A 12,357-nucleotide genomic window follows, 5' to 3' on the forward strand; every position below is an offset into this window, starting at 1 on the left:
GACGAGCGGCACTGTTCATTAAGGGCTCCGATTCACTCACATCTCTATTATCCACCATCTGTGGATTGGAGGCTGGTGGAGGTTGAACAATGATAAGTAATATCCGTGTGTGTGCGTGCAAATTTGATTTTCACCTTGTCGCCCTGCTTCCATTGGAAATGAATTGAGAGCTAGCGACGTCGCCTCCCATTTGTGGCACCCATTAGTTTGTGTCCATATATGGTGCCTTATATATTTTACTATTAACTTATTCACTCCCAGCCCTTTTCACTGAAGCAACCCTCTTCACTCCCAGCTGTTTTACTGGATTTTGACAGATTTTGCAAGGCCCACAGAATATTGTGTGTTGTGTTAAGAGTTATCTGAAAATCTGAATTTTAAGATGGAAAAAAAACTCTACAACATTGAATGAAACTGTATTTAAATTTGATACTAAAATACAAAATATCTCACAACAAATTTAAAGGGCCACAATCGCAGACAAATGTATGTCACGTTATTCACAATTTTATCAATTTACCTTGAAAACAGTAGCTGCACCATATCGACAAGGGTGTGTTCAGCTGATTTTCTGAGGAGCTCTGTGTAGATAGGAAAACAAAACAAAACAGTAAGTTAAATGTAAAAATAAAATTCAAAACTGAATAAAGGATGCAAGTGAAAGAAACAAAAAGGAAGTTTGGTGACTAACCACTTAACCGCATCTCAAAGCAGATTCGGAAGCAGGACTGCATGATCTCACAAACAGATTCATTGGTCAGGTGGGCTCCGACTGGCGTCAGCAGCAGTGTCCTCAAGACCTGAAAGAAGATCATAAGCTTGGGCTTGGGCTTGACTTGACGTTGTCTATTATGTGGATTTTTTAAATCAATGTCATGAAAATGCATAGCTAAAATAAAATCAAACAAGTCACTCACACACTCAACAAAATAAATTTATGAACACATAATTAAATACAACTATACATTCTTACAGCATCAAACAGACTGTAAGACAATGTACTTATTTATAAAATAAAATAAAACAAAACAAAATGAAACAAAATAAAATAAAATAAAAAATATGTAAAATCATCATGCTCTCAGTTCTAAGAGAAATGTCCAGCAAAGGTATAGTACCTGTAGAATTTTCATAAGGACCACTTCATCACTGGCAGGGTCCGTTCCGACAAATCTGGCGTGTGTTACAGCATCTGCCATGTTCTCTATGGCCTCGGCTGCACCTTCATGGTTAGCATCTGCAAATACAAAATTACAATGTTCTCAATATGTTGTTCATTAAATATATCCAATTTTATTCATAGAAAAAATTTAATAATGACAATAGACATGTCAACGTAAGGTTAGTGTAACTTTAGCAAGTTGAGGGGAATAAAATTGCACTGAATTTCAATTCATTGTTTGTATTGTCCATTAAGTGTTTCAGTGACAATGATGAAAATGTTCACTGAGACACCAACCAAAATCACAAAAAATGTGTATGAATTTTTTTTTTATGTTTGGAAGCCTCAAAATTATTTTTTTCCCCCTATGTAATCGTTTGATGCTATTGAGCAAAACAACACATTTTGACATTCAATTACATTGCATTTGCTCTAAAGACCTACCAAACAAAGTAGTACATATCTCCTAACCTACCCACAAATACTTTAAATATCACACAGTAAATTGTACAACTCATGAAATTCAGTATATTTTCAGTCAGCAAGACACTACGTCATGATCATAGCAAGCAATGGTGGCTGTCTGATGCCTACAATTTAACAGTTACATGTAACAGTGAAAGTCAGGCTCATCCATGTCCAGGCAAAAGCTAGTTTTAGTTCATGTATTTTGTTCTTCACAGCATGGGACCAGATGTGGCCTTTTGTGAGGGGGAGACCTGGACAAATTGGCTGGCGGAGCAACAGGATCTTCTGTTTTGGAAATCTGAGTGGCTAGCAAGATCTCTGCCAGCCTGTTTTTCATTACCATCCCCCCTTGAAAGCAGCAATTCATTAACTAATAAGCATGGGTGGAGAGATGAGTGTATGGGAAGTACTCAGTGTACAGCTAAAATAACTGTGTAAATTTAGTGTTGTATTTATTGTTCCCTAAGAATAACTCAAAATACAGTCATTAATAGCTAAACCTCCAACAAAAGTGAGTACACCCCTAAGTGAAAATGTCCGAATTAAGCACAGCAATTTTCCCTCCCCGGTGTCATGTGACGCGCCGTGATAGTGCCAGTTACACAATGTGAATGCTGTCTCATCAAAGTTGCAAAAAGGGGGATGGCTAAGATCTTACCTATTAATCCATATGACAAGAATTTGTTGACAGAGGTAAGGGCAAGGCCTGTGATTGGTCCAGTGGTATCCTCCGAGCGGACCACCTCAAGGAATGGTCGTAGAAATACATTGGGTTCAACATCTGACAGCTCTGTAAATAAGGAATAGACATCAGACATGTAATAATTAATTTGCAATCAAGTTCAAACAAACAACTATGCGTTGTATAGTTTAACATACTGTATTTATCTACGGTCTGGATGGGCACATACCACTCTCCTCAAACCCTTGTATACAGTACACCATATCCACTGAAACTTGATTTCCTTTAGGAATAAACAAAATGACCTTGCTACCCTTGGTCAGATGATCCACGCAAACATGGCACCTCGTATAGCTCGGAGAGAGGCTGCTTTGCAGCTGCTAGAAGTTAGCAACTGATGACCAGTAAGGCGGCGACATATCTAATCACACATAGGCTTAATCACATTTCTTTATTTGCAAGCTCCTCCTCGTCACCCCTCTGTTTACATGTTAGCGCCTCCCACCAGCGCTCCCCTCAAAGTCTTCCTCTGTTAACATGTTAGTGCCTGACACTAGAGCTCCCATTGAAAAGGTTAGTTTGAGTAACGAGGGACAAATGTTTGGAGAAATGAGACATCACATCTTTGATTGGTGTAACAAATCAATCATCTTTGTGCCTATATTATTACTATAATAACAATGATGCATTAGCTTTCAAGTGGAATTTAACTCAAATTTGACTAAAACTGTTACTGTTCACAACTCTGCATACCTAGAGAGGGGCGATAGTATAGATAATATAGAAATGAGTATGTCATTGCCAAAAATTAGCATTTTGTGCACACATCATGTCGAAATCTTAGCCACAATTAATCCCCACGAGGCCAAATGTCATGCCTGGGGTGCAAACATCATCTTCTGTGCCAGCATCAGGCAGAGAAAGAACACACTAGTCTCGCACATGTCATTTCAGCTATAGTCTTATAGTAAATTACAAAAATGGACAAAATTATTGGTACATCTCTGTTAATTAAAAGGGAGAGAAAAAACAGTGGTCAGAGAAAAACTTGTATCTGACAAAAGTAGCAATGAATGAAAAGTTAATGAAAATCAAGCAATTGAATCAAACACTGCGTTTGAATAATTTTTTTAAAAAACAAAACCATGAAACAGTTCTGGAAAAAGTGATCGAACTCTTAACTGAATTATTTTGTAGCACAACCTTTTGAGACAATCACTAAACGTGTTGTAACTTTTACTGAGACTTCTACACTTATCAGCGGCTATTTTGTCACACTCTTCATGAGCAAACTGTTTCAGTTTTCCCACGTTTAAAGCGTGCTTTCTCTAGACTGCGCATTTCAGGTCCTTCCACAGATATTCAATAGACCAGGACTCATAATGGACCACATCATAATAATCCAAATGTTTTGCTCTTAGTCATTCTTGTTGGTGGTGGCAGTGTTTTTAGCTGTGTGTTTTGGGTAATTATCCTGTAGCTATGACCTGTGACCGAGACCAAGTTGTCTGAAATAGGCAGCACATTTCTCATGAGAGTGCCTTGACAGTCTTGATCTTTTATTGTACTCTTCAAAGATTCAAGACACCGGTCAACTTGGCCATCTCATCTCCCATGACGTCCACTTTGGCTCAAACAAGGACGGATGGTGCAATCTGACACTGATGTATCTTGACCTTAGAGTAGACCTTTGATTTCATTGAGATTGTTCTGGGCTCTTTTGGTAGCATTCATATTACGCACCCTTCAATTTTTCATAATTTTCCTCCTGCGGCCACATCCAGGGAGGTTGGTTACAGTCTTGTAGATCTTTAGGTTCTAAATAATATGTGCAGCTGTAGACATAGGAACATCAACTTAGCAATGTTGCTGATGGTCTTACAGTGTACACATTCTTGTCTACAACTTTCTAATTTCCTGAGACAACTGGCTCCTTCGCTTCCTCTGGTCCATGCTTAGTGTGGTACACACCATGTCACCTACTTCTCACCCTTTAAATAGACCAACTGTGAATACAAGATTGAAGAGACCTGTGATGCAAGTTAGAGGACACTCCTTGGTTAGAACATGACCCTATGGACAAATTATCTGTAATCTTTTCTATGGGTACCAGAATTTTTGTCCAGGCCTATTTCATGAGTTGAAGTACAATTCAAGAGGAATTTCTGATTTTATTGGTTCATTTTCATTAAATGTGTTTTTATTATTACTTTGTCAGATTCAAGTTATTTCAGTGACCAGTGTGGGTTTTTCTTTAATTAGCAAAGTGGCACCAACCTTCTGCCCGCGTGTATGCATCTGTGACATGTTTTGATCTATTTTTCCATGTGCACACTCTTAACTTTACGCACATGAAAGGTGCTCCAAGACCAAAGGCCTGTGAAAGTCCCAGGAGAAAAATATGTATAAACTACCGATACTATGAAAAATAAACAACAATGCTAATGTTAAGACATCACTAGGTGAAACCTAAGATTGCACATCGTCACATAATCCCTTCCTATGGCAGCTCCTTTTGCTGGGTATTCCATTCTGGGAACCCACCTTCAAAAATCTATCACATGAACATTCCAAGAGAGAGTGGGATCATGGGGATACAGGCAAAAAATAAAAAAAACTGTTAAAAACAACAACAGGCAAAGTTAGTTGAGTCATGCACGCCACAGTGAAACATTGAGTGCAATACCGTGTAGATCATGGCTCTACTCCAGACATAGAAAAACAACTTGGGCGTAAGAGCTGCAGTGAGAGCCCAACTAATTTCTAAAACTGCACATGTGACCACTATGCATTAGAGTCTGATATCCAATAGCCCTATGGCTTTGTTTAGAAATAAAATATGGAATAATTTGGAAATTCAAAGAGACTTTATCTGCCGCCAAGGTCACTTTAAGGCTTCCATACTTTCAAAGGGAAATCTATTACTTTCTGCTTTGTTGAATATTTTTTCACCTGGTGTTTTATTTTGGGTTAAATCTGAGAGCTTTGAGCAGGTATAGTTTTAGGAGGGAGAGGGTCAACCAAGTGCAAATTTAGAACCAAGCAAGAAAAAAAAGTGACATTCATTTTAAGCATTTGCATATTGCTGCAACCAAACTAATATACAATTTTTTTGTATTGACATATCTTCTAAATCTACTAAGGTCAATAAACATATAAGTTATCTTACATTAAACAATAATAAGTGTTCACTGAGGCTATTACTCGTAAAAAAAAAAAGGGAGGGGGGTAGTATCCCCATTATGTTTCATTGTGGAGAAAAAAAACATGTAGTATTGATGGAAGCCGGGCGCCTAAATGAATCTGTCAATAGCTCCTGATGAAGACTTCTTCAGAGGTGATCACCCAATAAGTGCTATAGCTTCTTTCCCCAAAGACCAGATTGGAAAACTAAATTGTGCTGTATTGATCTGGATGGCCATCAGTGCACACGGTAGTGACTGAAGCCATGTGTCAATGGTCATCACCAACCTTAAATAAAGCCCAAATAGAGACTCAGTATTTCAACTCACTCTGTGGTCATGGTGAAGCAACCACCCAAAAGCCAGATGACCTCTACTTGGAATTGACAACAACTAACAACAAAATAAGCAACTGAGGAGAAAAGTAGGTAGAAATGTGCTGCACATGCTGTCCTCATCCGAGTTTGCCCATTTAAGCCAAGCCAAACATGAGCTGAATTTCTTATAAAATGAAAGCTGTAAAATATGGTTTGTGTACAGACTCTGATTGACCATGAGCCTAATCTTCTCAAGCTCTCACAATGCTAGAGCCCTATCGCTCTGATCTGAGTATCCAGCCATGTGTGGATTACTACTCCAAATGACCCTAGCAAAAAGAAAGGGTGCGGGGGTGAATCTCAAACCCCCAGGAGAGCACCTCGGGATGAAGCTGGCTTACTGCAGAAACAGAAGCTCTCTTTAACACATGCACATCTATTGGCACTGGAGCAGAAAAGGCTTAGAACACAGGGAGAAAAACAGGAGATGAAACTGAGCTGCAGACACACATTATTGTCCAGACAATGACGAAAAGAACTGAACATCAAAAATGAAATACAAACAATACCCACAATGTACCAAACCTTCTGACTATAAAGCATAATTATTTCCATGTGGAGCCTCAACAGATTATTGTAAGGCTATCTAAGCAGAGTCAAGAGTTATACAAACAGGGCAGTCCTAGGCACAATCACAGTATTGAAGAGTGGAGTAAGTACATCAAAAGCAGAGTAGGATTACTTGGTAACTCTCAGAGACGTGAAAATGACTAATATCGTCATCTCACAAGTTCAATTTAAGGTGTGTTTAGATTTGTCTTTAGCTATTTAGGCTGGAGTCAGTGCAAGGGCTATATTTTAGTGCTTTATTTTAGACTTTAAATAAAAATTTTGATTTTTCTTTTTGTATACACATTTGAAGTAACCAGTTTTTCTTTTCATTAACTGAAAGTTTCTGAAACTCAATGACAGCGTCTTACACTAGCAATGCGTCAAGATTTCCCAAAAATTATCATCTGTCAAAATGCAAAGTCGGGTTTTTAATGTCACTTCAACCACAATAAAACACACAAAAAATGTTGAAAATCAGATTACGGATAATGGAAAAATTTAGCTTTTTGATCGTGTAAAAATTTGTGTGGGGAACGCTGTGATATCCCCTATAGAAAATCTGGTGGAAAAAAATACCTTCAGGATAACTTTACACATTTACGTAATTGGTTAGGCTGAATTGAATTTGAACGTCTTTTTTTTTTTTATGAGAAATTTACCGGACCCAATTACCATAAAAATGCGCATTAATTTCCTCATTGACGACCAACTACTAGTAATGGCTGGATGTATCTTTGAACATCACCATCTGAATGATATCTTTAGCATCAAAGATTGTATAAACACTTAATATGTGCGAAAGTGCTGCTTCTGGACGTGACAATTAGGAAATAATTAGCATAGAAAAAGCAAGCATGTATAAGATCTGCAAAAGACCAGAAAAACGAACCAACAGTACAGCAATCCAGTGCGTGTGTGCGTGCTTGTCTATGATCCTTGTTTGTTTCACCTGCTGCACTCCTTCAATTCTCTACTAATGGCATTCCCATGGGGGAGGGGATTCCAGAAACCACACACTGTAAAGGCAAACTACACTGTGCACTCATCACACACAATATCTCAACACTGATGCAACTACAATCACTTGTGTTTTTGTTGTAAAATTGTCACCGCAAAGCATTAATAGTAGCAATTCCATTTATCATTGCTTTATAAAGAATTCTATAACATTGGAAATATGTAACAAAAAATCGGAATATCAAAGATCTGAAAGCTGTGGATATTCTTAAAATTCAAACAATTGTTAACAGTAAATAAATATTACAGATTTAGCTATCTATCATTTTAGTATGCGGGTACCATACTGAAAACTATCAAACGATAGATTATTCTGCAAAAAAGTACAAAAGAACAATTACAAATACACAAGAGAAAACAAGATATTCCATTAATAATGAATGGTCAATTGATTTCCTTTTATAGATAATCCACTTTTTTTTCATGAATTGAAATTGTGCACCACAGCAAACTGTATGGAAACATTAGTAGGTGAGTTATAAGGGCCCATTTGAGTGAGCATAGTTTGTTAAAAATGTTTCACTCGGAACTGCAACTGTGTCAAGTTGTTAGCATCGAAGAGTGCGGAGTCATTTTCGCCTATTAAACTGCCTACTACTTCAACAGCTGTCGGCAGCCTATATAGGGCAGTCGCTGCTAGCAAATAGTAGCTAGCCACTAATGCTGGCAACTGGTGTTGTATTATAGAATGAATTTTTGGATGATGTTATGTTGATGTTGGTAACAGAATGTGATGGCAAAAAAAAATTGGTCTCAGGACAGCCTCCAGTCTGGAAGACAAGTTAAGCAAGCTGCTATGCCACTATGAGCTGCAAAGACCAAATTCAAAATAAAAAACCTACCAAGGCATTGATGGAAGCGGTTTCCATGTCTTTCAATTTAGATTTAAAAACATTTAAGGACAACAGATCATTCAGCTTTAAGTCGTTCTGCAGCGGATTCCAGGCTGAGAGTGCAGAGTACCCAAAAGTCTTTCGAGCAATTTCTGTCCTGGCGGTTGGGACAGCGCTCCCGGCTCTAGTGGTCGAAACGCGGTAATGTGCTCCCGGCCTTAATGAGTTAATAGAGCAAACATTGATTTAGCGGGAAATGGCCTCAATTTGTGGGACGGATGAATTGAGCTTCAAACGCTATACGTGCGGGCCGATAACCAGACTTTTTCCAAGGTATCATCACTCACGACAGCAATTCAAAATTTGAAGAATATAACATTGCCTTTAATTTCATACAATTTTAAGTGGGGAAAAAGGCAATATTTTGATATTGATATGTTATTCTTAAAATTATCTGTCACAGTTTTTTGTTTTTGTTTTGAGGGGGGGGGGCTCTTACTCAAGGACACTTTGACATAGTCACACGTGCTGAGGATCAAACGCACAACCTCATGGTTGAGAGATGACTGACCACTCTACCACTGAGCCATGCCTCCCCTATTAACAACAAACAAACTAATAGGAATACATTTATGGGGGGGCGGATTGGGTGATTATTCATTGGAATAATTGATTTGAAAAAGATTTGATAGTGACAGGTCTTGTTTGCACATTTCATTCATGACCGTCCCTGTGTGCTCTTTAATACAGTCTTGTTGCTTTTAGGTCCCCTAAAGCTGATCCAAGCATGCCAGACATGTGGATCCACAAGGGAATAATTTATGACAGTTGTCGCCTTGGTCTGCTAAGCCAGTTCAGGACAACTCCAAAGACTAAGAAAAGGGCAATTCAGTGCCCCAGTGGGGTTAAACCAGATGAGCTTTAATGTTTCCCCTCCATGGAGCCAGTGTGGCATCAGTGGTTTGAAATACCCCTTGTAAGTAACTCTCTGTTGTTGTCTCTAGCTGTTGCCATGGGGAGTATAACCTTCTGCAAATCAAGAGCTCATATGGCACAAAGGTAAGCCGTGATGCATAATGACATACCTTTACATAAACAATTCACAAACGACCCTGTCCATCAATAAATTTCAATCTGAATATGGTGCACTTTAACAAAAAATACAAAATTGTTCTAAACACTACTAGGTTTAAAGTGAAAAACAACTCTGACAACTATAATTAATTTATAATACTGAGAGACTTTTACAGTTTAGGAACTTCCTGTTAATATTACGTGAGCCCTTTGAAAACATGTAGACAAATTCTTTCCCATGAAGTTCATTTCTGCAGTGTAATGTGTCTCCCTAACACCAAGCATGCTTTGCGCACGCAAGGCTGCGCCTATCCAATCTGACTGGCATCACGGCCATGGAATGCTGAAGTCCACATTTTTCCCATTCAGCAAGGAAAAGCGGCCTTTCAAAGCCAATCAGCTAGAAATGTTGCTTTGTTTTTATTTTCGACTGAACTTCCTGGAACCTATTATGGAGCTGTCAGGGATGTATATTTAGCTATGGCTACACAGGGCCTCCTCATCCCCTTGCGCCACTGGTCATGTCACCTCTGATAAATAGAAAAACAATTGGTTATTGCTTTTGTCACCTTTAAAGAAAATGGCACTGATAATGTGGGCAAAGGGTGGAGCTGGCAGATACAACCGAAACAAATTCTCTGAAATCAAAAGCTGTTGGACAATGTGACAATCTCATATTTGGCCTAAGGAGAAACAAATTATAGTCAGTGTTAGGGTGTCATAATATAAACAAACTTCAAATTTTGGAGACGAGGGTGTTTTCCAGCAAGCAGGTTCAACATGCTCTAATCTAAACCAGAGTTCTGATTTGACTTGCCCTTAATTTGAAAACTAGGATCACTCAGGTTCAGAACAGCTGATCTGAATTAGTTCAATCAAGTCTACGGTCTCTTAGGCCCTGTTTACACGTAAACGGGGTTTTTGCAAACGGGAGATATTTTTTTGCAGTTTGCCCCATGATCCACACGTCCGAGGATTTTTTTTATTTAAAATGAAGGTTTCCAAAAACTCCGGCCAAAGTGGAGATTTGTGGAGTTCTCTAGATCCGCCATTGCGTGTGACCGTCGTAAACTAAGTTTTACGTCAACGCTCTACACACATACCTCAAGATGATTAAAAAAAAAAAGACAAGTGAAGCTTTTTTTTACATTTTGTATTTATCCTCTTTGTTTGCTTCTATGCTCCGCTTATGATGCACACACTTTGATTGTGGATGGATTTTTTCTACACAGGGAGGGGAGAGATATTCGGTTTTAAAAATACTGAGCTACGTGTGGACAAGGCCTCACTTTCAGCTAAGCTCTTAGCTCGCATCAAAAAAAGATCATTAATGAAGCTCCAGTATGTAGGTTCACCATAGACATGAAAACATATCAAGTTACTTACCTCTTCTCCCTTGAGGTCCTAATGTTGGTATATTGTGATATGAAAACATATTTTATAAAACGAACATGAAGTTGCACTGCTGCATCAGCGAAGGAAAAAAGAAGAAAGTGATGTTGGAGTAAATATGGCAGTTTCAATGCATTACACCCTCCTCAAAATCTCTCTTAACTCAAATATTGCATCACATATCGCTGCTATAAGTCTGAAACCGCCTCGGTTTCAATTTATTACATTTCTTATTTTTGTCACAGATCTCTACTATTGGTCAGTCCACATGTGTGGATGTTATTTATACAAATTATTTACCAATCTTAATTGTTGATTGCTTTTAGGTAGTTTTTGGAATCTCCTGAAAAGTGATGAATGTGGAGGTACAAGGATTCCTCCCAACGCCAGTGATATGCTTCTCCTTGAGATCAACTTAGTGAATGAATACATTCATAACATTCTTTTTTGTTTTGATTTAGATGCTCCTACAATGGAACCTCAACATGGGTTCTGCTCCCAATCAGTCACAGTTAGTGCCTTTTTCCACAAAAAACGCATGTGGACCACAACTACTACTGTGTGTTGCTAACGACAAATTTTATAGCTTTGATAGTACCGTATTTTCTGAACTATGAAGCGCATCGGGTTATAAGTCGCACCGCTGAGAAGGATCGCTACTGGAGAGCGGCTGGAGGCCCGCCGGGACAAAAGCGGCGGTGGTGGGACAGGCGATCCCGTCCGCCAACATGCCACCCCTTCCATCGCCCCCCGCAAACAGATCTAAACTCTTGGTCTAGGCCAGGGTGCGGCCAATATAGGGAACCCTCCCGCTTTCCCGCCGGTGCCAAGCCTCGTTACCCGTTTGTTGCGCACATTGGCCGCAGGGGTCAGAGCGCATGGAAAAAGTAGCAGCTTATAGTCCGGAAAATACAGTATATATTCTGCCTTCCCTGAGCAGACTGAGTTTGGCAGATAGCAAATAGTCTCTCAAAAGGAGTCCAATGTTGCTGGTTTCAAGCCGTTTATTACACTCCAGTTGAGGTTAACTGTAAAACTAAACACACAAAATGAAGAGAATAACACAAAGTGCACACTTAAATGCAAACACACTTTGTTTAGCTTGTTTTTCCGAACATAACTTGCTCAAGGCTAATGCACAATGGAAAGCACCATTGACTCGCTAACGGTAATTAGCGCTCTACTCGCAGCACTTTTACCACGCAAAAGAACTGCTAATTATACAAAATACTTCAGGAATGTAAAAAGAGAAGCATCTTAACATTACTCACGCATATGCTCTATGCTGCTGCAAAAAAATAAAAATAAAATAAAAAAAATACAAAGTAATATAAGAAATTCAATTCTTAAGTGAAATCATTTTTGCCACACCTCTAATAAAGAGGGTTTGAGAGTGTGGCAAGTGGCTTTGCAACGTTTTACACTGAAGGAAGCCTACCAAAAAAGCACTACTCGCTCACTACGTGCGCGCACTCTCGCCAGCCGGCGCCGTGAGACACCGACTTAGGTTGTGTAGACTTAGACTTGACTTTATTGATCCCTTTGGGATGATTCCCTCTGGGAAATTTACGTTTCCAGCAGCAATAATAACAGATATGCATGCAGACAGAAGAGCAAA

At 38.9% G+C, this 12,357-nt stretch overlaps 1 protein-coding gene across 4 annotated transcripts in view; it reads right to left on the reverse strand.

The window, feature by feature from the left end:
• The window catches only part of gbf1 (golgi brefeldin A resistant guanine nucleotide exchange factor 1), a 53,214-nt gene that overhangs the window by 28,878 nt on the left and 11,979 nt on the right, over positions 1-12,357 (reverse strand). For all 4 annotated transcript variants that reach the window (XM_086092148.1, XM_086092147.1, XM_086092146.1 and 1 more), the window contains exons 4-7: positions 2,289-2,420; positions 1,119-1,237; positions 692-800; positions 521-581 (exon numbers count right to left, since the gene is read on the reverse strand). In XM_086092148.1, coding sequence (XP_085948274.1) covers positions 521-581; positions 692-800; positions 1,119-1,237; positions 2,289-2,420 — 421 coding nt within the window. The remainder of the gene's footprint in view (positions 1-520; positions 582-691; positions 801-1,118; positions 1,238-2,288; positions 2,421-12,357) is intronic.

This window comes from Leptonotus elevatus, chromosome 13, assembly GCF_054856555.1.
Source record: "Leptonotus elevatus isolate MCC_2025b chromosome 13, RoL_Lele_1.0, whole genome shotgun sequence".
Taxonomy (NCBI): domain Eukaryota; kingdom Metazoa; phylum Chordata; class Actinopteri; order Syngnathiformes; family Syngnathidae; genus Leptonotus; species Leptonotus elevatus.